Genomic DNA, 22,888 nt, shown 5'->3' with positions numbered 1-22,888 from the left:
TGTTTTATTTTAGTTATTTTATTATTTCCCTTCTACGTGACTTTACCAAAAGAACCAATAATATAACCGCCACGACTTAAATGGTGTTGGGATTCCTTCATCCAGCAGTGGATTGACAAAGGGCTGTAAATTCTGAATATGATCCGAGGAATGTAATGATTTCCCACACCCCCCTCCTCGTGATTATGATTGGTCATAATGCGTCGTCCTGTTTGAATCTAATTATCTGTAAATTTTTTGTTATTGTGAAGAATACAGCTGGTCTATGTGAACTTATAACCCACAACATGTTCCGATTTGCGTGATATGATGCATGCATTGTCAGCATGAGAATCAATTTTAATCCACCATAAAATGCCCTTTTTTGTGTTTCCGGGAAAGCCTCATTGTGTCCAAAGATTATTTTACAGGGGGGTCCTGCTTTTAGAATATTTGGCCAATTCCATCGATGAGCATTTGGCCACGTGGGAGGAGGAAACCGGAGTGGCCAGAGCGAACCCACAGACACAAGGGGGGATCGCACTCTATGCTTCACACATGTGGGAGGCATCACTCCGATGTGCGATCGAGTTCTCGCGCGTGTTGTTCGGCATCGTGTGCGAACCGTTCACGTCCACGTGCTGATCTCAATTTAGTTCCGGAAAGGAGCGCTTCCAGCACGTGGGACGAAACGTCGGACATCACACCGAACAACAACAACAACAAGGACGCGGTACAAAACGAAACGACATCCGCGAGCCGCACCGAAACGAGCTCGAAATCCCACACGGAGGACTCGCCGGGTCCATCTTGCTGCGCTGCCTTCCGCCGCCCGTGATAGTTTTCGCAAATCTGCGGTGTGTCCACAAGCGCTCGCCTCCTCGAACGCCGATATTCGAGGCGCGTGTGACCATGCCAGGCTAATTGGGAGCGAAAAAAATAGACATTTTGAAATCCCGTGGATCGGCCTCCTCCCAAGAGTCCTTCGTGCGCTTTATTATTCTATTCCCGCCGGATGTTTCCGTGGCAGTTGCCGCCGTTGAGTTCGGCACTTGGCCTTTGTCATCGGCCGCTCGATAATGATGGTGGTGCACTTGTCACCTCGCCGAGGGACAGGCAGACGCACGGATAACCTGAGGAATGCATCCTGTAAGTAATCGTAATTGCGCACGCCCATAGGTTTTTCAATTTGCACTTGAGGCACACGGTCGGTGTTGTTTTGGCACAGAAATACAGAGAGCATTTAAAAATAACCCACGCAGGACCCGGTTGGAACAGTGTGAGATTAATAACATCATGTTTTGTTCCTAAGTGGAATTTCTTGTGTGGCAATGAGTGGATTATTTTCGGCTTTATACTGCTAACCCGGCGATGCGAGTTTGATTCCCTTTCACGGTCACCAACACCGGTGATGATTGTTTGAACCGGTCCTGAGCCTCCCCAATGTCGATTCGGCCTCAATCGACGACCAGGTGCTGTGCGTAGCAAACATCGTCACTGGGGGGACAAAGGCGGTCCAGCGCAGTGCTGGCCACCCCATCTCCTCGTGCGCCGCCGTGCCGGCCTTCGTAGGTGCTGCTCGCTCACAGCGCTTGCCCCGAACAGTCCGTTTAAGGCTGTACGGGGGATCTTTCTTTGTCTTTGGTGGAATTCATCATGGTTAATATATTCATGCAGTTGGGGGAATTGCCAAGGTGGGGCACGATGGGCGGCGGCTGGGAATGGCAGTTGGCTGACAAACACATCAATTGTATGTCAAATAAGGAAGGAAATCAAGTGCAGAGTACCTAAAAAAGGTGTCAGTTTTGTTGCCAGATAGAAGGGTAAAAAAAAACAATTATATTTTTTATTGGCAAATGAGGTTCCAATGGTGCAGAGCACTCATTGCCGATTTTCTTTTACGGTAGCGGTTCTGCTTGTTCCTACCCCTGTGAACGAGTGGAAAGGGAACAATGGAGCAACGTGGCCGTGAACTTTGGCTCGATTCATTCTGGCTTCTCTTAATTCGCCGACCTCGCTGTTGTTGTTCTGCCTCTTCCACACGAACCGACCCCTGCGAACGCCCTCGCAGCGCGTCGGCCCGCGCCTGCTCGCGCAAGGCGCCGGCGAGTGAGGACGCCGCGGGCCGGCCCCGGGGGTCCGCGGGCCTGCCGGTGCGGCCCGACTCCTACCTCGATGACGACATCCCACTGCTGCACATGTTGGTCGGCGATGAAGGTACCCCCCCCCCTCGGCAGCGAGAGAGCGCGTGCACGCGCGCGAGACGACACCGCGAAATTTTTTAATAAAAAGTAGAACACGTTCTGCAGAACCACCCAGCATGAATCGCCGGTAGAATGGAGGCCCGGGGAGAATGGAGATAGGATGAACTCTGGATACAACGCCACCCTTATTCATCGCCTTCTTCCCCCTTTCTCCATTTTTTCTCCTTCTTTCGTAGATGTCAAATAACTGCGTCAGGAGTAGTGGAGTGTATCGGCTGTGTTGGCCACCACTCCTTAACACGTGGTAACAAGACTGACATACTTGGGCATCGCGTTCATGTTATTTTATTTTGGGTTTTGTTCGGTTCCATTGTTCCCCCCCCGGCCCTGCCCCCCCCCCCCCCATTTTTCCATTTTCTTCCCGCCCCCCCCTAAACTCGTTACCTCTACCACGGTAAGGCAAAGAGCCTGGGTGCCCTCGTTCATTCCCTAATGTTTGAGGGTGCATTACGCCCCGGCCTATTATACATTACGCGTTTGTTCCTCCCTCCTTTTGATGTTCCCACTGTATGCTGGGATCTCGAAAGACAAATAAAAAACATGCTTTAAAAACATTTCCGACTACATCCGTCAATAACACCGTGGCTTTAAATGGAAAAATATATATTTAAGCAATGTTTCGGACAATGTCCCTTCTTCAGAGCACAAATAAACTATGAACTAAACTATGTTCTATTTTATCAGGTAAGGTTCACCGAGCTGTACAGTTCTTTTTCAGAAACGACCTGGCCACAAATGATAGCTCAATGAAGTGGCTTATCACGTGGAAATGTACAGCAGCCAAATACTCTAAACGCGTGATGTTGATTCTAAATGTGGAGGGGAAAACCGAAGGACCCGGAGACAAATCCACATGACCACGGGGAGAACATGCAAACTCCAAATATACAGCAGACGTCAGAGTCGGGCTCGAACCCACGAGGTAGTTAACATCCTGCCACAAATGGAAGGGTCATTGCCCGAATTGTTCCCAGTTTTATTATGTTTTATTTTTATTATTTTATTACTTCCCTTCTACGTGACTTTACCGAAAGAAACAAGAAGAAGGATGCGAGTTGTTAATTGGTGCTTTGTGCACCACTTCCAGTGCAGCAACAGCAAGCAGCAAGCGTCACCAAATAGTTAGTTTCTTCTAGATTTGAAGCTTTCGTGACTGCAAGGATTCATATTCTTAGGTTTTTTTGGTAAAGTCACGTAGGTAAAAAATTAAAATTAATAAAAGTAAAATAAAATAAAATTAAAATCATGACGTTTTGGAGGCAAGCTTGTGTTGCCTCCGAAACTTCGTGATTTTTATTTTATTTTTATTTTACTTTTATTAATTTTAAGTTAGTTTTTTCTCAGAGAGTGCATGGGAAAGTTTTGCCCAATCTGCTGTGTGAAGGATAATAAGGTGGGAGGGGGGGGCCCTCTGAAAAAATCTCTCCCGTAGCCGTCGTCTGAAGCGCGTGGAGCACCGTTGTGCGACATCTCTGAATGGGGATTGTTGTCGTACGAATACATTGGGGTGGGGGGCCAAAAATGTATTGAGGATGCTTGTTCTTAAACGCCGTGCAACGGTTAATGTAATCACGCCCTACTTTGTCTATTTGATTTGGTGTCGTTTGCGATGAGATTTCTTTTTATAGAAGCCAATCGCGCGGGCAAACTCGACTTGGCCAGCGCATTCATTTTTATTAAAAAATATTTTGCATTGCAGGAGTTTGATGTTGTTGTCCTGAGCATCTTTGTTTTTCGCTGCTTAGGATGGATATACGGCACTGCCAACGGTGCTTTAAGTAGAATGTTTAATTACTTGTGAAGGCTAACATTTCAATGTTTACCCAATGTATTAACTTTAATTAGAATATAAACGTACACTCCTACTAATTGCGCCGTTTTAGTTGGCTTTCCAGTTTTGTTTCAGATTAATTTACCGTCACGGTGTAGTGCTCCGAATGTTATCTTGCGATCGTCGTTTTTTGTCGTTCGCGTAACTCGTCCCCCGCAACGAAATTTCCCACGAGCCTCTCACCCTGCAAAAGAGATCCGTCTCGGCGTGAGCCGTCGACTGCTTCCACGTAAGCGGTACGCGCACGTCATCGGCGCAGTCTTTTGTGGTTCTATCCACTGCTGGATGAAGGCCTTCCACGCACCGTCGCCAATACCAATAATGGCCCCGCGATACTTTGGCGTACATCAGCTGGTCACACACCAATTGCATCTCCGTGGCGGTTGTTCCCGTAAGATTGCAGCCCTCATTGGGTGTAATTCTCTGACCGACCAAAATACCCCTTTGCTAATGGTGCTGACGATAACCCGCTATTTCAAAGTGTCCGAAATGCGCATTCCAAATCCAAAAACGGATCGTTAAAATCCACCGATCCAAAAAAAAAACATTGAATCACCTGTGACCTGCACTCATCGCTGTTCTGCCATGTCCTGGCCGATTCACAGCCTCATGCCTACGGTGCACGGGATGCCCTGGTGGGCACCCACCAAATTGTCTCGAGGCAATTTTTTCCCAGGATGGTTCTGCCAAGCACTAAGGAGCAGCCCTGCTTGGCTTTCCAAGATCCGATGAAGTTCGGCACGTTGGTGGCTTTTGTGCCTGTACACGTGCCTCTACCGTTTTGCAGTATCCGTGGCTTGCAATTATTCATGCTTCTTTCTTTGTCTGCCCAATATGCGGCCAATCTTTGAGCAACAGGTGAAGTGTAATTATAGAGGCTTCTATATTGGGCCCTCAGTCACAAGGCCTGACAACTTAATATTCCCTTACCTCTCTCTCTGCTCTAAAAATTAATGAGCGTGGGGGCGCAGGGACCTGCGATGATGTTGGTGGCAATTACGCTTGTAACCATTATGATGACGATGGAGGCGATCGTGATCAAAATGTTCCGGTAATGATTTCTGCCGCCGAGAAGATGATGCCGACAACAATGATGATGACCGAAATTTTAGTTGTGATTTTCATCTTCGATGGTTCTGGGAGTGTCAAAGATTATTCATGAAAAAAAAATGTGGAGATATTCACATTATCATTTTAATTGCCGTCCCTTTAAGTATCCAGGATGGTGCCCTGGTGTGACGGCTCGCACGCTGGACTCTCAATGCTGAGGACGTCGCTTTGACTCGATCACCCAGCGCATGGCAGTATGAAACGATGGGGCGCGTGGTGGTGGTGGGGTAATGTGTGTCAATGGACACAAGGTGGGATGTTCGAGCCCACTGCGTGGCTCACGCCGTATTGGACCAGCCCTGGGCCATTCCCTGACCCCTGACCTTGCTTGCCAGTGGTCGAAGAAACTTAGCACGAGAGTCATAAGGAACCTAATTTCTGCGCTGCTTAAATGCTAATGCACGTCAGATCAAGAAGGTCAGAGTCAGGGCTTGGGGACTGGGAATGGTTTGGCCAGGCCAGGCTACCGTGGTAGGAATGTAGTCTCTTTGGTGACCGTACCAAGCCAGCACTGTGAAAGACCCAACGCCGAAGATCCCTGGTGGCTTATCTTCCACGAAGCTCATGGTCCAACCTAAATCGCATCCACTGCACAAACCCATGGCAGGTGCGGACATCTGATGCACAAACGGAAAATTAAAAACTCTCCAGTGTGCGACTGTGGTCATCCAGAACAGACCGTACAACGTGATGCCTGATCCACAAATACGAAGGAGACATCACAGCGATACACTCGGCTACTCCTGACGCGGTTATCTGGCATGACCCACGTGAATGTGAAATTGTAGTTGTTGCTCTGCATTAACATCAGCGGTACGATAATAAGACTGGGCTCGCACACTTTCTACTGGCAGTGGAGAAAGGGCAGCGATCGGAAAATCACGTTCAGTGCCGTCAACCCAGTCTACAAACGAGATGGTAAAGGTGATAAAGGTGCAGCCCTGCAATTACCTCTTCACGCCACCGCTGACGGAAGGAATGCTGCCGTGGTGTGATGGTTAGCACACACAGGTCGCCAGTTATACAAATAAGACTTATCGTAATTTCTAGCAGGATCAGCTTCGGTCGTTCAGTGCAGTCATTTTAAACTCCGGGTCACATTTTGTTTGCATGCTTGAATTTAACCGTGTTAGGCACAGACACGGCCATTAAAACCGGATTACAGGCGCGTGCCAAATGGAATGAAGCCGTGTGAATTCCTTCTCGCCGTTTGTATTGCAGAATCTCAAGGGTCGGACGGTGACTCCCCGCCACTCGACCTGGAGCAGAACGACGCAGCAGGAGGAGGAGGAGGAGCAGCAGGAGGGGGACACGCCACTGAGTCCGCGGACGAGGGCCGAGCGAAGGCCGGCGATGCGATCTCGTCAGCCGGGGGGCCCGAGGACGACGGGAGGCCGGACGGCCAGCTCGGAGGGGACTCGAGCCGCGAGCGCAGGGGGGCTTGCGAGGGTCTGCAGGACGCGCTGCAGGTGGTGCTAGTGCGGTGGATCGCGGGGCCTGCTACCCGCGCCCCCTGGGTCGTGCTTGGTGAGTGTGGCTCTCACCCCCGTGGACCTAAGTGGGGGCGCCGCGGGACACATTCTGCCTGGTATGCGGGAGGTCGTGGGTTCAATCCCAACCCTGACGCCAGCTGCTGTATATTTGGAGTTTGCGTGTTTCTCTCTCCCCGTGGTTGCATGGATTTTTCTCCCGGTCCTCCGGTTTTCCCCCTCCACATTTAGAATCGACATTACGCGTTGAGAGTAGTTTGGCTGCTATACATTTGCACACGATGATAAGCCACTTTTCTGAGCTACCATTTGTGGCCAGGTCACTTCTGAAAAAAAAGCTATATAGCCCATTGGGATCTTACCTGGTAAAATAAAAATAATAGTAAACCCATGAAGTAGCCTTTTTTTCCACAGGCACATCCGAGCCGAGCCAGGCACGGGGGCACCTAACCCCGTGCGGTGGACTTTTGCACTGGCATTTTCCGTGCCGAGCCGGAAACCAAACCGTGATACGCTAACCCTCGCCGGACATCCGAGTCTGGCTCCGGGGGGGCGGGGGGGGGGTGAGCGGGGTCAAGAGGTGAGGCTCACGGCCGTGGGCGCTGGGTGCCTACTGCGTCACCACAGGATCTAACTGCCTTCTCAACCCGCCCGGTTGCACGAGCCGTTGGCGGTCGGTGACGGTGGTGCCGGTGGCTCGTTTCTCTACGTGGGCAGAGCGTTGACACTTCGCGTGGCCTCGCAGCGTAGCGAGCCCGACAAAGATGTCGTGGTGACTCGCGGCGCTGACATTCAGTGAGGCGCGGTGGTTGTTCTGCGTGCGTGTGTCGTGCGGCGGTTGTGGTGTGTTATAGCACCCGGCAATGAACCTGGAAACTCGAGTTCTGGCCACGGCCAACATCAGTGGCAAGTGCTCTCAGTCCTTGGATCTGTCCATCGTGTTGTATCTTGCACAACGGCCTCGTGCGTCGTTCGTGCCTCAATAGATGCTCGCAAACTGCACTTTCCCCAAAAGGGTAGTAGGCCATTTGGGGATTCATTGTCTTTTGGGGAATATTGTCGTCATTGTCATTTGTCATTGTGTGTCATTGTTTTAGTACTTTGGGGAGTCATTTTCTTTGGGGGATAATTATTAGGTCATTTGGGGAATCATTGTATTTTCGCATACGTGCTTTATATATAAATGTGCTTGTACTCGCCGCCTGTGTAGATATGTATGAGCCAAGAATTATTTTTATTGTTTATTTTAGTTTTTTTCCTCAGCACTTTGTGAAGTAGTTTGAAACGATTACACTCAGGATGGTTTTGCAACAATAGATAAGAAAAATAGCAGTAAATTAGTCTTTATTTAACGATTTAAGTATGAAGTAACCGCAAACACTACTTTTTCAGTAACCATAAGGTAACCTCTCATAACGTGTGTGTGTGTGGGGAGTGGTGGTGCAGCGGTTAGCGCACTGCTCTACGAACCCGGCGTATACGAGTTTCTTTCCCGCCAACATCAGTGACGATTATCTGAACTGGTCCTGGGCCTCCCCTAGGTCGACTCGGCCTCAAATGAGTACCTTGGTGCGGTGTGCAAATATCACCACTCGGGAGACAAAGGCGGCCGGGCGTGGTGCTGGCCACTCACTCCCTCGTGTGCCGTGCCGGTCTTCATAGGTGCTCGCCAACAGCACTTGCCCCAACAGTCTCTTCAGATTTCACGGGGTCCCTCATTTTTGCCTTTAGTGCTTCCGTGCGTGCGTTTGCAACTCCTGTGTGCAAGACTCCACCACGCTGCGTGTCCTCAAGGTTCACCGCCGCTGGTGCAACACGCGCACCGTGGTGACATCACCGCCACTTAGTAGCGAGTGGCAGCCCTTGTCATTAACGCACGCGTTTGCATAATAGCACGCGTGTGCGCGCGCGAGCGTGTGCGTGTGCGCGCGCGCGTGCGCGAATTTCTCCTCCCCATCGCCTCCCCGCCACAGCGTTTCGGAGCGAGCGTGATGGGCGACCGTAATTTTTACCCAATCTGCTCCAATTCCACTTAGAATTTATTGACCATCGCGCTCCCACAGAATTCCCCCATGGATACCGCCTCGGAGTGGGGCTTCGATGTTCGGCGCGTGGAGCGACAAGGCGATCGCTAACAAACCCACTGGGCTTGCTTTTAACGAGCACCCGTTCCAATTGCGACGTTTCCCCCCAAGTCACCTCCATGCCCCTCCTCTCATTCCCCCCCCCCCCCCAACCTTCCCGCCTTCCCACGAAACGCGGGAGCGTTTGTTGACGCTGCCCGCCCGCTTTGCACGAGGCAATGCGATTGCTCCACTTTGCACACCCATCATTCGTCGGCTGTTGGTCTGAAATTTGCGAAAGCCTTACCGCCGTGCTGTTCCCCGGGAGAGGGTGGGGCTCTGCCTTGATGCCAGTGCCCGGTTGTAATGGTGCCTCTCTGAGCAAGCCCTGGGAATATGAGAGAGAGAGGGGGGGGGGGGGGGAGAGAAACATTAAAACGGGAAAAGAAGTGGGCATGTTCTGGCTCATGAAGCCATTTCCTCCATCTGTGTCACTGTATTTAAAGTGCGCGATAATATGAAAAGGAAACTAAACCGAGATAATTAAAAATATATCTTTCACCCAAGTGACATGGTAAACATAATGAGGCCGTCCATAAATGACGTCACGCACCTGGGGGGGGGGGGGTCAGACATTTGTGATGATGTGTGACGAGGGGGGGGGGGGTTTAAGAAATGTGACGTCACATCAAAATGCGCAGCTTTAAATAAATATAGACAACACGTTCTACTTAATTAAATAGACTTTTTTTATCAATGTTTTCTCCTACAACATCAGAGTGCAGCGGCACATTAAATACGCACTACAATGACAATAGTTTAAACCGATTTGAAGCATGTTTTATTTTTTTTTGGGGGGGGGGGGCAGAGTTTTGTGACGTCATATTTGAGGGGGGGTCTGACTTTTTGTGACGAGGGAGGAGGGTGGGGGGGTCAAAAATCGTCCAAAATCGCGTTACGTCATTTATGGACGGCCCCAATACAGGAAAAGCTGCAGCCCTGAAATAACGTGCTCAAGCCACTGCTGACCAAAGGGCTTGCACTAGAGGGAGCTCTAGAGACCCCTTTTAGAGGGTATTTGGCCTAATTGTCCACGATAGCAAGACATCTTGGGATAGCTGGAAGTACCAACACTTTACCCCCCACCCATCACCAGTCCACTGTTCCACACATACGTGCACGTAACACGTGTATGTATGTCACACATTGTGTATGTAATGTTAAATGATATTACCTTTCTCGTGGAATGACGTTGCCCTTTGCTTTACTGTGCAAATGCTGCGCTGTAGCGCCGCGAGATAAAGACATGACAAGGTGGCTTTGCACTTAATTTGTCTCCGCTGCCTCTGACCCAACTGTGGACCCGTAGAATCCAAAGGGAAATTTCTAATTTCCCTAAACCCCAAATATACGTGGAATAAAGATCCAGCCCTGGAATTACTTGCCCAGGCCACTGCTTGCGTAAGGGCCTCTACTCGATAGAGGTCTTCTCGAAGGTATCTGGCCTTTTCTTCCACGATGGCGAGGCATCTTGGAAAAGGTGAGAATACCCACAGATAATTCCACCACACGCGGCCTGGTGTAGCCATTTATACTGCTGGGTGGACAGAGGTATGAGAATCATGAATATTTATGTCTACTGGAGGAATCCGATAAGCTATAAAGCTCTTTTTCACAGATGTCCCGGAGGAGCGGGTTAGAACGTTGACAATAACGAACAATGGAAAAACACGACGGGAGTGGAAAGTACAGGAAAGGAAAACAAACCACTTTAAACATACAAACAAAACTAAACTATTCCCATCCTACCAGGCAAAGCCCGGCGAGACATAAAACCACCCTTCAGAAGCGACCTGGTCACAAATGACAGCTCAACAAAGTTGCCCATCACGCGGAAATTCAAAGCAGCAAAATAATTTAAATTCAAAGCTCCACGCATGTTGATTCTAAATGTCGGGGGGGGGGGGGGGGGGAAACCGGAGGACCCGGAGGAAAAAAAATCCACGCGATCATGGGGGTGGGGGGGGGGGTGAATTTAGGAAATTTGACCATAATTTCACCCGGCATTGGCGGGAGGTCGAATTGAACCAGCGATTTATGGATTCCAAGTCCACTTTTCTAACCATTGCAACCGCAACCTGAAATATAACGCTGACAAAACTAATAATTGACGTATTTTTTCTCACCCCCGAAAAAAAAGAGAAATCGTACACGAAGCCTGCATTTGTTGGAGAGAAAATAAATAAATTCGTTTCTCCAGGGGCTCACAGTGAGTAGTCCTAGCTGCAGGCTGTTGAGCAGACACGAGAGAGAGGGTAGGCAAGGACATGGCAGGATGGGCGTAATTAAATTCCCTTTCTGTAGCCACGGAAATTGCCGGAAAAGGGTTAATTTGATGCTTCGGAGCCCGACTACAAATTGGCGCGTTAATAAAGAGGACTGGGTTTTTTTTCTTCTTATTTTTTCTCCTTTCACGCAGAACTTTCTCCCTTGAAGCAATTCAATTCTCCAGCGACAATGCATTAGCTTGGCCAACTGTCTCTCAAAGCGTCTCCGGGGTGACCGCTCCTCCTCGTCGGAAACTTCTCGAGCACTGGAGGATTATTGGCGTCGAGCGGCGGAGTCGGCGTCCCGTCGTTTCGCAGCTCCGGCACACGAAGCGAGAGCACACGGTGACGTTCCACTTGGCCGCTTAGGGGCCGTCCATAAATGACGTCACGCATCTGGAGGGGGGGGGGGAGTCAGACATTGTGACGATGTGTGACAAGGGGGGGGGGGGTTGAGAAATGTGACGTCACATCAAAATGCGCGACTTTAAATAAATATAGACAACACGTTCTACTTAATTAAATAGACTTTTTAATAAATGTTTTCTCCTACAACATCAGAGTGCAGCGCCACATTAAATACGCACGACAATGACAATAGTTTAAAGCGATTTGAAGCATGTTTTATTTTTTTTGGGGAGGGGGGGGGGCAGAGCTTTGTGACGTCATATTTGAGGGGGGGGGGGCGTCTGACTTTTTGTAACGCCGTGTGTCGAGGGGGGGCGTCAAAAATCGTCAAAAATCGCGTGACGTCATTTATGAACGGCCCCTTACACGCACCGCGCGCGTGCGTGCGCGCTCTCGCTCCCACGTAGTTTCTGAATCGACGGTCGCGCTCTTGTCCGCCGACGACGACGAGAAAATTTTATGAAAGAAAAACCGCGGCGGTTACACGAGCCGTAATAGACGACGGGGAATGTTAATGAATCCGCGGACTGAGATTGATTGCTGCGGAATACAAATTGTTAATCCCAATAATTGTAATTAGTTGTATGTAATTACCGCGTGCAATGATAAACAGTCAAGAGCGTTCTCGTTTTTGGTGGTGGCGCGCTCGTGTGCTTTGGAAGTCCTGAAACCATTGGTGAAAATTACACATTCTTATGTCGGGGACCTGCCCAAAACCCCCCTGAAGGTTTCCACCTGCTAATGTTTGTGTCTGTGGATCACTCTCACGCCATATGTGTCGTTTTTTTTATTTACCCTGGAGGGATCGAGACGGTAATGATTACGGCAATGATAGCTGGACGTGATTAATAGTTTCAAGGGGGAAAAAAAAACAATCAAAAGCAAAATGGAAAACGCTCCTCTTATTAGCGGAGGGCATAGACCGTGATCTTGCGAAGAAGGGACCCGGGGCGGGGGCGGTTGGGGTGGGGGAATCATTGGGACGCCGAGTCGCTCTGTTGGCAGGGTTAGAGATTGCTGCAGTGCCTTGTCTCGCGCGATTAACACCCTTGCAATAAAGACATCCCCAGCCTCCTCCTCCTCTGCTCTCTCCATCCAAACGTATCCCTTCTCCAGCTCTCACCTCGCCCTTCCTCCATTTTCCAAATCCCTGCGCCACGCACACACCCATCCACCCAGAGCGCCACACGCACACCCATGCACTCATGGCACACACACACACACCCACCCACTCACCCATGGCACACACACACACCCACCCATGCCACACACACACCCATCCACCCATGGCACACACACACACACCAATCCACCCATCCACCCATGGCACACACACACCAATCCACCCATCTACCCATGGCACACACACACCCATCCACCCATCTACCCATGGCACACACACACCAATCCACCCATCCACCCATGGCACACACACACACCAATCCACCCATGGCACACACACACACACACCCATCCACCCATCTACCCATGGCACACACACACACACCAATCCACCCATCCACCCATGGCACACACACCCACCCACCCTCCCATTACATCCATGATGCCACACACACACTCATCCACCCATAGTGCCACACGCACAACCATCCACCCATGGCACACACACACACACCCATCCAAAGATCCCCCGTATAGCCTTAACAGACTGTAGGGGCAAACACACGCACCCCTCCACCCATGGCTGCTTGGGCGACCCACCGGTTAATTTTATTTCTTCTTTATCGACTCGGGCATCGTAAATATCCCGATCCGCTACGTTTACCAGTGGCCGTTCACGACACGTTGAAGCAGTTTTATTAATTCTCATTTAAATTGCAAAATATATGCGTTCCTAATAATTGCCGTCTTAGGCTGTTTAATTTCCACATAAAGATAAGAAATGTTTGCTTTTCTTTTTGTAACACTTTCGTTCACAAACTTCGCAAGTCTCGCTGTCGGCGCCTGAAATACGCACTGGCTTTGGCCTAACTCACGTTTACGACTTGTGGTGAAAAAAAAAGGAACCCTCTGCAGCTTCGCGAGTTAAGATCTCCAGCCCATTGTGGCTCTGTGTGCTTCGTGCGTTTTTTTTGCAAGCGCGCAAACTTACGGCCGTGTGCCGGTCCACGTATTAACGGCACTGTCGCCACGCCGGGTTAATCTGCTTTCCATTATAGCGCCACAGGGAAGGTGTAATCAAGACCCTAATTTTTTGTCCTTGTAATTACTGTTTAAAACAACAACAACAAAAAACGACGGTCCAAGAGATAAAGTAAAATAGACTTTGGTTGTCCGTGCTGCACCTGACTGATGCTCCTGCTGTTGTGGAGTGACTCATGCAGCCAGCTATGGCTGCAGAGTTTGGTAGTACATGTTGTTTACATCGTTTATTGTAAAAATTCGGTCACAGTTCCTATGATCACTATTTCATTGCTTTTATGGCTTTATTTTGGTGATTTTTGAAAAGTTTTTCGGTTTGGCCATGTTTGTTTGTTGTAGTACAGAGTTAGACTGATGGCCTTAATCTAAGTTGTCTTGTGGTTGTTGTTGTTTGACTTGCATCCCACTGGGATTTTTGCACACAGTGTTGGTTTTTCTGCAATATTTTGCTGTCTTTTCTTGGATTTTCTGTTTGCACATCGTCACTTTAAGATGTTTTCTTGTTCATGTTTTAGTTTTTTGTTTGTTGCGGTTGCACCCGATTCAAGAGCCGAATGGCTCACAGGGCTATACTAAATTAATGAAACTTGAAAACTTGAAATCTGGCAAACCAACACAAAACAACGAAACGGTAGCGGCGGGCAATTTTCCCGTTCGCGCCCGCCGCTGGCGGGAGGGCCTCCGCGACACCGACCACGTGGGCACCTTTTGGTCTACTCTTCCACTTTGACCAGACGGTGTTTTGGAAGAGGTGGGCGTGACCCACACTTTGACCCTCCCACCCCTTCCCCACTACATGTGGACGAATTTGCCGATGCCCGAGTTGTGGTGAATCAATTGCTTCCTCTGCGTGGGTGGCTGGGTGGGTGGGGTTAAGGGGGTGGATTTTAGAAACTTGTCGTAATCTTTCACCTGCCATGCTGGGGAGATTTGAATCGAACCGGTGACCTCTGGATTGCAAGTCCGGTGCGCTGCTGACCGTGCTAACCGTTTAACACTACAGCATCATCATTCCCAGAAACATAACTCCCACTGAAAAATATTTTTCCACTCTCAATTCCGGGGTAAATCTCTTTGCTGCCTCATTTTTTTTTTTATAAAAACATTACAGGACACGGCGAATGAAAGAAAAGAAAAATGTTTATCATCTTGCCTCAAATTGAAAAGCCATAAAATGAATGTTACACTTAAATATTGCCGTGCGCACACGCACGCGTGCGTGTAAAATGTTCACCGAGGACAAACATTGCCTCGAGACACGGACAAGCCATTACCTAAAGACGGGGACCAATGCTTTCCGCAAAAAAAATGTCAAGAGGTCACCATGGCCAACGCCGCCGTCGAATTCTTCCCTCGTGCTCTGCGGCTGCACCTGCTGTTTAGTTGCGGCGACGATCGTGCCGTGGCTCGGCTCGCCGGCCCCCGCGTTATTTGCGCGCCGTGGACCGGAGTGCAGGCGGAGTGGGGATCGGACCCCGCGTCGGGCTCCCGCGATGCAAATTCAGGGGACCAAGATTTATCGCCGATGGATTCATTAATGGCTCTGGAGAGAGGGTTGGAAACTTTATTGCTGGCGGCAGTGACTCTTCGGTGTCCGTATGCGTCAAAGTCAGAGGCGCCGTAATTGGAAGAGCGGTAACTCCACAGAAATAATGGCACACGCTTCGTCCATTGCCTGTGGTAAATGAGGCCTTTATCGTGTGTGCCTCTTCAGATCCTCTGTTTTTCTTTCTTAAAGCCATCCCTCATACCAAACCATAAAGGGAGCCACACACAATTGAATAGTCTTATTTTCACAGCAGCTGTTCCCGCGTTGCTATGGGGGTGGCCTTCCTGGTTTTCCTCCTCCACTTCTGTCTGTCGGAGGGCCCCCACCCCCCCACCCCCCACCTCTTTCCTTGTCATTATCAAAGCCAACCATAATAACCCTGTTGTTTCCCTTCCATATCAATTTCGGTCTTTCGCTTCCTCTCCTTCCCAAAATGTTTCTCTGTTGGAAACTGGTGGTGGTGGTGATGGTGATGATCGGGTTTCCCTCCTCGCTCCGCAACCATGTGACCATACCATCTGAGTCGTGCTACGCGCAACATCAATACCCCGGCCCCACGGCTACATCTGAATTGGTCCTGCGCCCCGTTCCCCCACTTCACCAATCCCCGCTGACCAGCGTGGTGAAGTACGGCGAAATAACCTCTGCGACAGTGGGGGGCAGGCCAGAGGTCGCAAACGGGTTTTGATTCCTTACCCGTACCCGGCCGCACCAGGGTCGCAAACGGGTACCCGTACCCGGCCGTACCCATACCCTACCCGTACCCGGTCGGGTACGGGTAGGGTACGGGTATCGGGTACCTTATTGCGACCTCTGGGATGAAACCATGTTGCAGGCGCGGGTGGGTTGATTCTAGGAACTTGAATTGTGAGAAGAGACAAGATGTTGGGAAATGAGTGACAGTTACTCACCAGTGACTCACGGTCTACCCGTACCCGGCCGGGTACGGGTAGCCGGGTATCGGGTAGGGTACGGGTATCGGGTACCCGGTTGCGACCTCTGGGGCAGGCCTTCATTCAGCAGTGGATTGGCAGGACTCGTGTGACCCTGCCGATCGACTCGCCGGGATTGCACCAATTTATAGCCACTGGCAGGACAGAGACGGTTGGCCCGAATGTTTCAACCGGTGCGCCCGGAGGGTGTGGAACCGAACGTGAGGCCCAACAAGTTTGGCGCGCTGATCCCGCGACACCACGGCATGGAAGCATTTCGCGCCGAGCGTGAACCGAGTGAGAAATGAATGAAGCTCCATTGCCCCGGCGCTGGGCATTTTTTTTAACCCTGAATCCCCGAGAGGTTGCGGAGCGAATGGATGGCTTCCGCCACCTTTCACCGCCATCGCTCCACGTCGCAAAGTCGGTTTTGGAAAATTACGCCCGTGACAATCGAGTCAACGAAGCGCCCACTACCCCCCCCCCCCCCCCGTGATACTTTATCGTTGGATATCGTTGTTGTTGTTATTGTTGTTGTTACACTTGTTTGTGTTTACCCAGGAATGTCTCACCGAGTTTCGCGATTCTCTATCAGGAGAGTCCTACCCAGTTTGGGTTCGGTCCTGACCCTGACGCCTGCTCTATATTTGGCGTTTGCGTGTCTCACTCTCCCCACGTGGTCACGTGGATTTTTCTCGGGGTCCTCCGGGTTATCCCTCCACATTCAGAATCAACATCACGTGTTTAGAGTGTTTGGCTGCTATAAATTTCCACACGATAAGCCACTTTGCCGGGCTATCATTTGTGATAACCAGGTCACTTCTGAAAAAGAGCTATATAGCTCAGTGGACCTTACCTGGTAAAATAAAAATAGTTTATCGTTTAGTTTTTTTCGTTTTTTCAGGAGAGGGCGAATTTTTCGATGCAGATTCAAATCGAGTCATTTGAGGCCAATAATTGTTTTTACTTGGCAAACCTGCATCTCATCGTGCGTGAAGATTCGTAACATGCATCGCACTTGTCACGTGCACAAGTCTATTCTCGCAAACCTTACGGCCGCTGCGCGCGCTACTTTCACGACATCGGCAACGCACAAAAAAGAACCGATTACAAAGGCAATCCGTGACCTTGAATCCGCGACAATTCATCAAATCGCGAGCGGTGGGAGCAGATTTGTTACCTTGCCCACCCCTGACCCTCTGGCTCATTCAGCAGGAGCACTGTGGCAGGATGAAAAACCACAAGGGGTGGAACAATGCGGGAACGCGGCAATCCTAGGGGAAACTCTCAGCAGCTTTCAAGGAAGAGAAACAATGCTCCAGAAACCTCCAGAGCTCGTGCTCCAAGTCACCAAACGAAACGCGTGGCTTATTTCCTCGCTCGATGTTATCCAGGTCGCTGGTAGAATGGAGTGGCTGGCCACGTGACAGGCATGGCGAGATGTCTACTGGATGCGGTGCGCTGGGAGCATCAATATTTTCCAGGTTGCTGGTCGACCAGTAGCCACAGTCGTAGTGAGAGACAAATTGGCAGTTGCCCCCAACGGCCCATTTGGTGGGATGCTTACCCTTACAGTCCCATCTACATCAAGTCCTGCTTGCTACCTAAACGCTTAGAGTCCTCTACTACCTCCACATTTTCACCTTCTGTGAAAACCGTACCACTAAATCACTTATTTGGGGAAGAAGGCCACATTGAAACAAGACCCCCTCGTGGCGGGCCAGTGCTGCATTCACTTCATACCGCATCGGGGTAGCTGCCACTGAGGGTCCTCTGCCACAGGGAGGCTTGAAATGCAGCTTCGTTGGAAGTCGCCGGTACACGCATCAAGTGACGGCGACGACGGCGGCGGTGCTGATGATCGATTGATGGCTTTTTTTGCCAGGTGCGTAAAATATTTTTTACGGCTCGCTCACTTAGCCAGAGACCCGGCACGGAATTAATCCCAGGACGCCCACCACCGTCGATGGCAAGACCCCTTCCCGTGCGTTCGCGGGGCCGTTGCTCTCACGCCGATTGGAGAAATTCGGCGAGGTCCAACGGCGAGCCGTCGCGCGCGTTGGACCGCGGCATCTCTGGGAAATTGCGAGCCAAGCCAGAGGTCAGTGCAGGACCCCCCCTCCCAATCACTGCCCCCCCCCCCACTACCCTCAGGCGACCTGTGCCCCCCCCCCCTTCCCCAAGGTCCCCGCGTCGCCGTCAGGCGCCGGGCCTCTTGATTTTAAAGTCACGACGCAGCGGCGCGGGGTATGAAGCCGGGATAATCACCTCCCCCGATGCTGTGGCTCCTCCGAGATGTTTTTTTATTGCGCGTTTGGCTTTGCTGATCCCGTAGATATATTTGCCGCCATGCAAGCAGCTATTGTTGTTGTTTTTTGCCGTCGTGGTTGTTGCCGCCGCCGATGCTAAAGCTATTATTATCGCTACGCCTGCTTACTCAGGAAAGCCTGACTGAGGCTCATGACTCATTTTGAGGAGGGGGTCCCGCCAAGTGCTCGCAGGAGTGGCCGATGGTTGCGATGAAGAAACCAGTGAAACCAGTTGACTAAATGGGTGATAATTATTGCTCCACTTGCGTATTCTGTATCAGAGAGAGAGAGGCTTGAATGGGCCACTGGGGGGGTTAAGGCAATGTAGATGACATGAAAATCAGCCAGGGTTGGTGGACCGTGCAGAAATGGTGCAATCCTATGTTTGAGACACCCAGCAACAAGGGGCCTGTAGCGGGGAGTACAGCAAACTATATCTGCAATATATATTCACTCGCTTAAAGTTGTCCTTTGGTATGCGTTGGTTTTCCCCAGGCATTCTGGTTGTCTCGCTCAGGCCAAACGCTCACAAATAAAATCTTAGCGCATGACCGTTCTCACAAAGATACCGAGTGAGGCTTCGCTGGGCATCAAGGACATCATTGTGAGAGTTTTTATTTTATTGCCTCTTGTTATGGCCCAGATCTAAGTTGTGCATTCGATTTCTTAGCGGGTTTTTTTTTCGTTTGTTTTGTTTTCTCTGCGTTACGTTCAATCGTGTTGTCGGACCTGTGCTGTGAGAGACCCGTGCAGCGAGAGACTCGTTCAGCGAGAGAACCTGTGCAGCGAGAGAAATGCGCAGTGAGAGGCATCCCACAAATATCTATGCAACACCTTGTGTCACAGACGGAGGCCAGAGCATGGCAACCGTGGGGGACTACTTATGAAGTCCTCACGTCATTAGGCCCCTCTCTTCTCCCCCCCACCCTCCCCCAACGAGGGAAACGCTCACATATGCCCCGCAAAGGAGCATTAATTATATTTTCACGGGATTTCTGCTGAGATCTCAAATCGCCTTCCTATTTTATCCGCACACCACAGGAGGCACTGTCCCCACGCCCACCCTGCTATGGAGAATTGTTTTATTGCATCTCGGCAAAAGCAACACATTGTAATTCTGCCCAGAGAAATTTCTCCAAATTGTGATGGTTGTTTTTTGTTTCTCTGTGCAGTCATTGGTTGACTGGGCTGCGAATGTCAGCTCTGTGCACCTGAGAGCCCAGTTTAATAATGCCCTGACACAGCGATAGCCTCCTGAGTCACCCATCCCACCTCCGTCGTGTCTGAACCGAGACAGGGCTTCCCATGGGGTAGGATTCGAGGCGGTGGCGTCGTCGCAAAGTGGAGCTTTGGGCCCCCTGGTGCAAGGACTACAATTGGGCACCCTGTCCAATTTTACCTCTTATCTTCATTTCCCAGTGCCTGGGCCGTCTTTAGCCCATGGGCCTCGTTGCAGTTACACTGCCCACACATGTGATTTATATATATCCACGCAGTAGCGGCTTTTGGCTAACCGTCGAACAAAGGACGGTCACCGCATCGCACGCTTTCAGATGCGCTTCTGCGACCGTCTGGAACGCTCTTTGTTCGTTTCTCAATCCGCTTGTCCTGGTGAGGGTTGTGGTGGCAGCGTGTTGAATAGGGCTCCAACACGACATTACTATATACTACTATACACAACACTATACACTACACTTCTATACATTATTATACACTACACTACTATACACTACACTATACATTACAACACTATATACTATACACTACACTACTATACCCTACAAAACTCTACTCTATAACACTATACATTACGCAACTATACACTACACTACTACACTATACACTACTATATACAACACTATACACTACACTTATATACATTATTATACACTACATTATATACTACAACACTATATACTATACACTACACTACTATACACTACAACACGATACCCTACAACACTATACATTTCACAACTATACACTACACTATACACTACTACTATACACTACACTATACACTACACTATACACTACTATACACAACACTATACACACAGTGAAGGCAGCACCGGCTTGCAAGTTGGGCATCAGTCTGCCAGTAGGGAGCAATGCTGCTCTGTGAATTTTCCCAAATGAGTAACTTGGTTTTGGTAGTAAAAATTGTAAAAATATGGCAAATTGGGACCATGACGCCTGGCACGCTTGCCTGATACTTTTTTGTGAATTACTTAAACTACTATTTACACGTTTTTATTTGACCAGGTAAGGCCCACTCAGCTATGTAGAGTTCTATTTCGTAGGCGACCTGGCCACCACAAATGATAGCGCAACGAAGTGGCTTATCATCTAGATTTGAAGCTTTCGTGACTGCAAGGATTCATACTCTTTGGTTTTTTCGGTAAAGTCACGTAGGTGAAACAGTGATTTTGGCTGTAACGGTTCCACCTGAAGACGGAAGCTTGTGTTGCCTCCGAAACGTCGTGATTTAGTTAAGTTGTTTTTATTTATTTTCATTTATTTATTATTTTTAACCTTCGTGACTTTACCGAAAAAACCAAAGATTATGGCTTATCATCATGTGAAAATATATAAAGTGGTCAAATAATCTCAATTAATGTTTTATTAATGTGGAGGTAAAAACTGGAGGACCCGGAGAAAAATCCCAAGTGGAGAGAGAACACGCAGACTCCAAACATCGAGGCGTCAGGGCCAGGATTGAACCCACGACCTCCTGCCCACTGCAAAGCAGAGGGGGCAAACGCGCGAACGGGGCTTTAACGCGCACGTGACGAGCATCAAACTTGGCGACGTCGCTGAACTCCGCTCGGTGGACGTGCTTGCGCCGAGCTGCGTGCACAAGGGGACACCGCGCGTGGTTTCAGGGCGATACTAAACTCTCGCTCGCAAGAGAGATAAATGCGGCAGATTAACCCACGGTGGCTTCATAGCCCTCCGGCAACGGGCGTTAATCAGCAACGCGACTTGCTCGCGCCTCGTGGAAACTTGTTTTTGCGGCAAATGTTTTGTAAAGCGGCTCGTAATAAACTGTTTCATTATACGTTTATCGTACGCTTGGGGGGGGGGGCGCGGAATAATGACTCTGGAAGCCAGAGACTGCATCGGAATTAGTTTTTTTCTCTAAGCATACTTGGGAGAGATTCTTCGGGCAGATCTACGCAAGTCTCGGCAATCAAACGGACGCCTGTTAAGCCCCCCGGCACGTGCCGCCACCGCTGACGGTGACGCCGCCGTCGAAGCTGATGCCACCGTGTCAATGCGACGTTGCGGCTTTTTACGTCCCCGTTCTACAGGAGACGGCCAACACCTCTGCAGCTCGTGAAATGAGCACGGTTTAGTTCGGTGGCGGTGCACCAGGGGGACTTTGTCCCAACGGTGGGGGGGGGGGGGGGGGGGGCTGACGTGGATCCCGATCCGATGCTACGCGGGCGAACTTCACGCAACGGTCGACGCATCATTCACTCCTTCCTGGTGGGACGGCAATTATATTTTTTTATTCCGCATCCGAAGGAAGATGTTCCTGACCGGGATATCTAAGGTCGGTCTGCCCTGGTAACTGTTGCTATTGCCGTACGACAGAAGATTGGGCGGTGGTAAAGGTGCAGCCCTGCAATTGCTCGGCTCACAAGTGGCCTCCACTACGGGGAGCTCTGGAGACCCCCTGAAGAGGGTGTTTGGCGCACTCTTCCACACTGGCTAGAGTCGCTAGACGTATTGACCTTACCCCCACCACACACGTGCCTGCCTGATTCTCGACTAACTGTTGCACCAATTTATGCTGCTTGGTGAATGGAGGTGGGTGGGTGGGGGGGGTGGGTTTAAGAAACTTGCCCGTGTTTTTCAATTGGCATGCTAGGATGGTGAAATGGAACCGGTGACCTCCGGAACAAATGCCAAGTGTTGCCGACCGTTACGCGTGGCAGCATCCTTTATAATTAGGGGAGAATAGATGCGGTGCCCGGCGTGCGGCTATAGCGGCGCATCGTGTATAATTCCGCTTTAATCGGAGTAAGCGACGCAAAGTGGACTGTGAGTAATTGGACAAATGCGGCGAGGGTTCACGGAGGTCGACCGAACCGCGCTCGCACACCGCGCTCGCACGCCGAGCGCGCAATTAATGCGGGCAGCGCGTAATTCCGTTACTGTCGGCCGCTTTTATTTGATACCTGTTTTTTTTTTACTCGAGCTGGAATTATGTGCGGCGTATTTCGATTTAAAGCTTTCGTGACTGCGGGGATTCATCTTCTTGGTCCTTTCATTCAGACGCTGTCTTCTCGACAGACCTGTTTCTTCACCCGAGGACGGCTGCTTGCGTTGTGGCCGAAACGTCGTGAGAATTATTTTATTATGTTTTATTTTTATTATTTTATTACTTCCCTTCTACGTGACTTTACCGAAAGAACCAAGAAGATATGTGCGGTGTGTTTTATTTTTATTTTACG

At 50.0% G+C, this 22,888-nt stretch overlaps 1 protein-coding gene across 1 annotated transcript in view; it reads left to right on the top strand.

The window, feature by feature from the left end:
* Positions 1-22,888, top strand: part of DISP3 (dispatched RND transporter family member 3) — a 199,467-nt gene that overhangs the window by 39,173 nt on the left and 137,406 nt on the right. Inside the window, exons 9-10 of the mRNA XM_061566372.1 lie at positions 2,051-2,196; positions 6,406-6,711. Coding sequence (XP_061422356.1) covers positions 2,051-2,196; positions 6,406-6,711 — 452 coding nt within the window. The remainder of the gene's footprint in view (positions 1-2,050; positions 2,197-6,405; positions 6,712-22,888) is intronic.

The sequence above is a fragment of the Lethenteron reissneri genome, chromosome 36, assembly GCF_015708825.2.
Source record: "Lethenteron reissneri isolate LAM-NWPU_2019-01 chromosome 36, ASM1570882v1, whole genome shotgun sequence".
In the NCBI taxonomy this organism is placed as follows: Eukaryota; Metazoa; Chordata; class Hyperoartia; order Petromyzontiformes; family Petromyzontidae; genus Lethenteron; species Lethenteron reissneri.
Note: the sequence above shows the minus strand (reverse complement) of the source record. Positions and strands in the feature narration are given on the sequence as shown.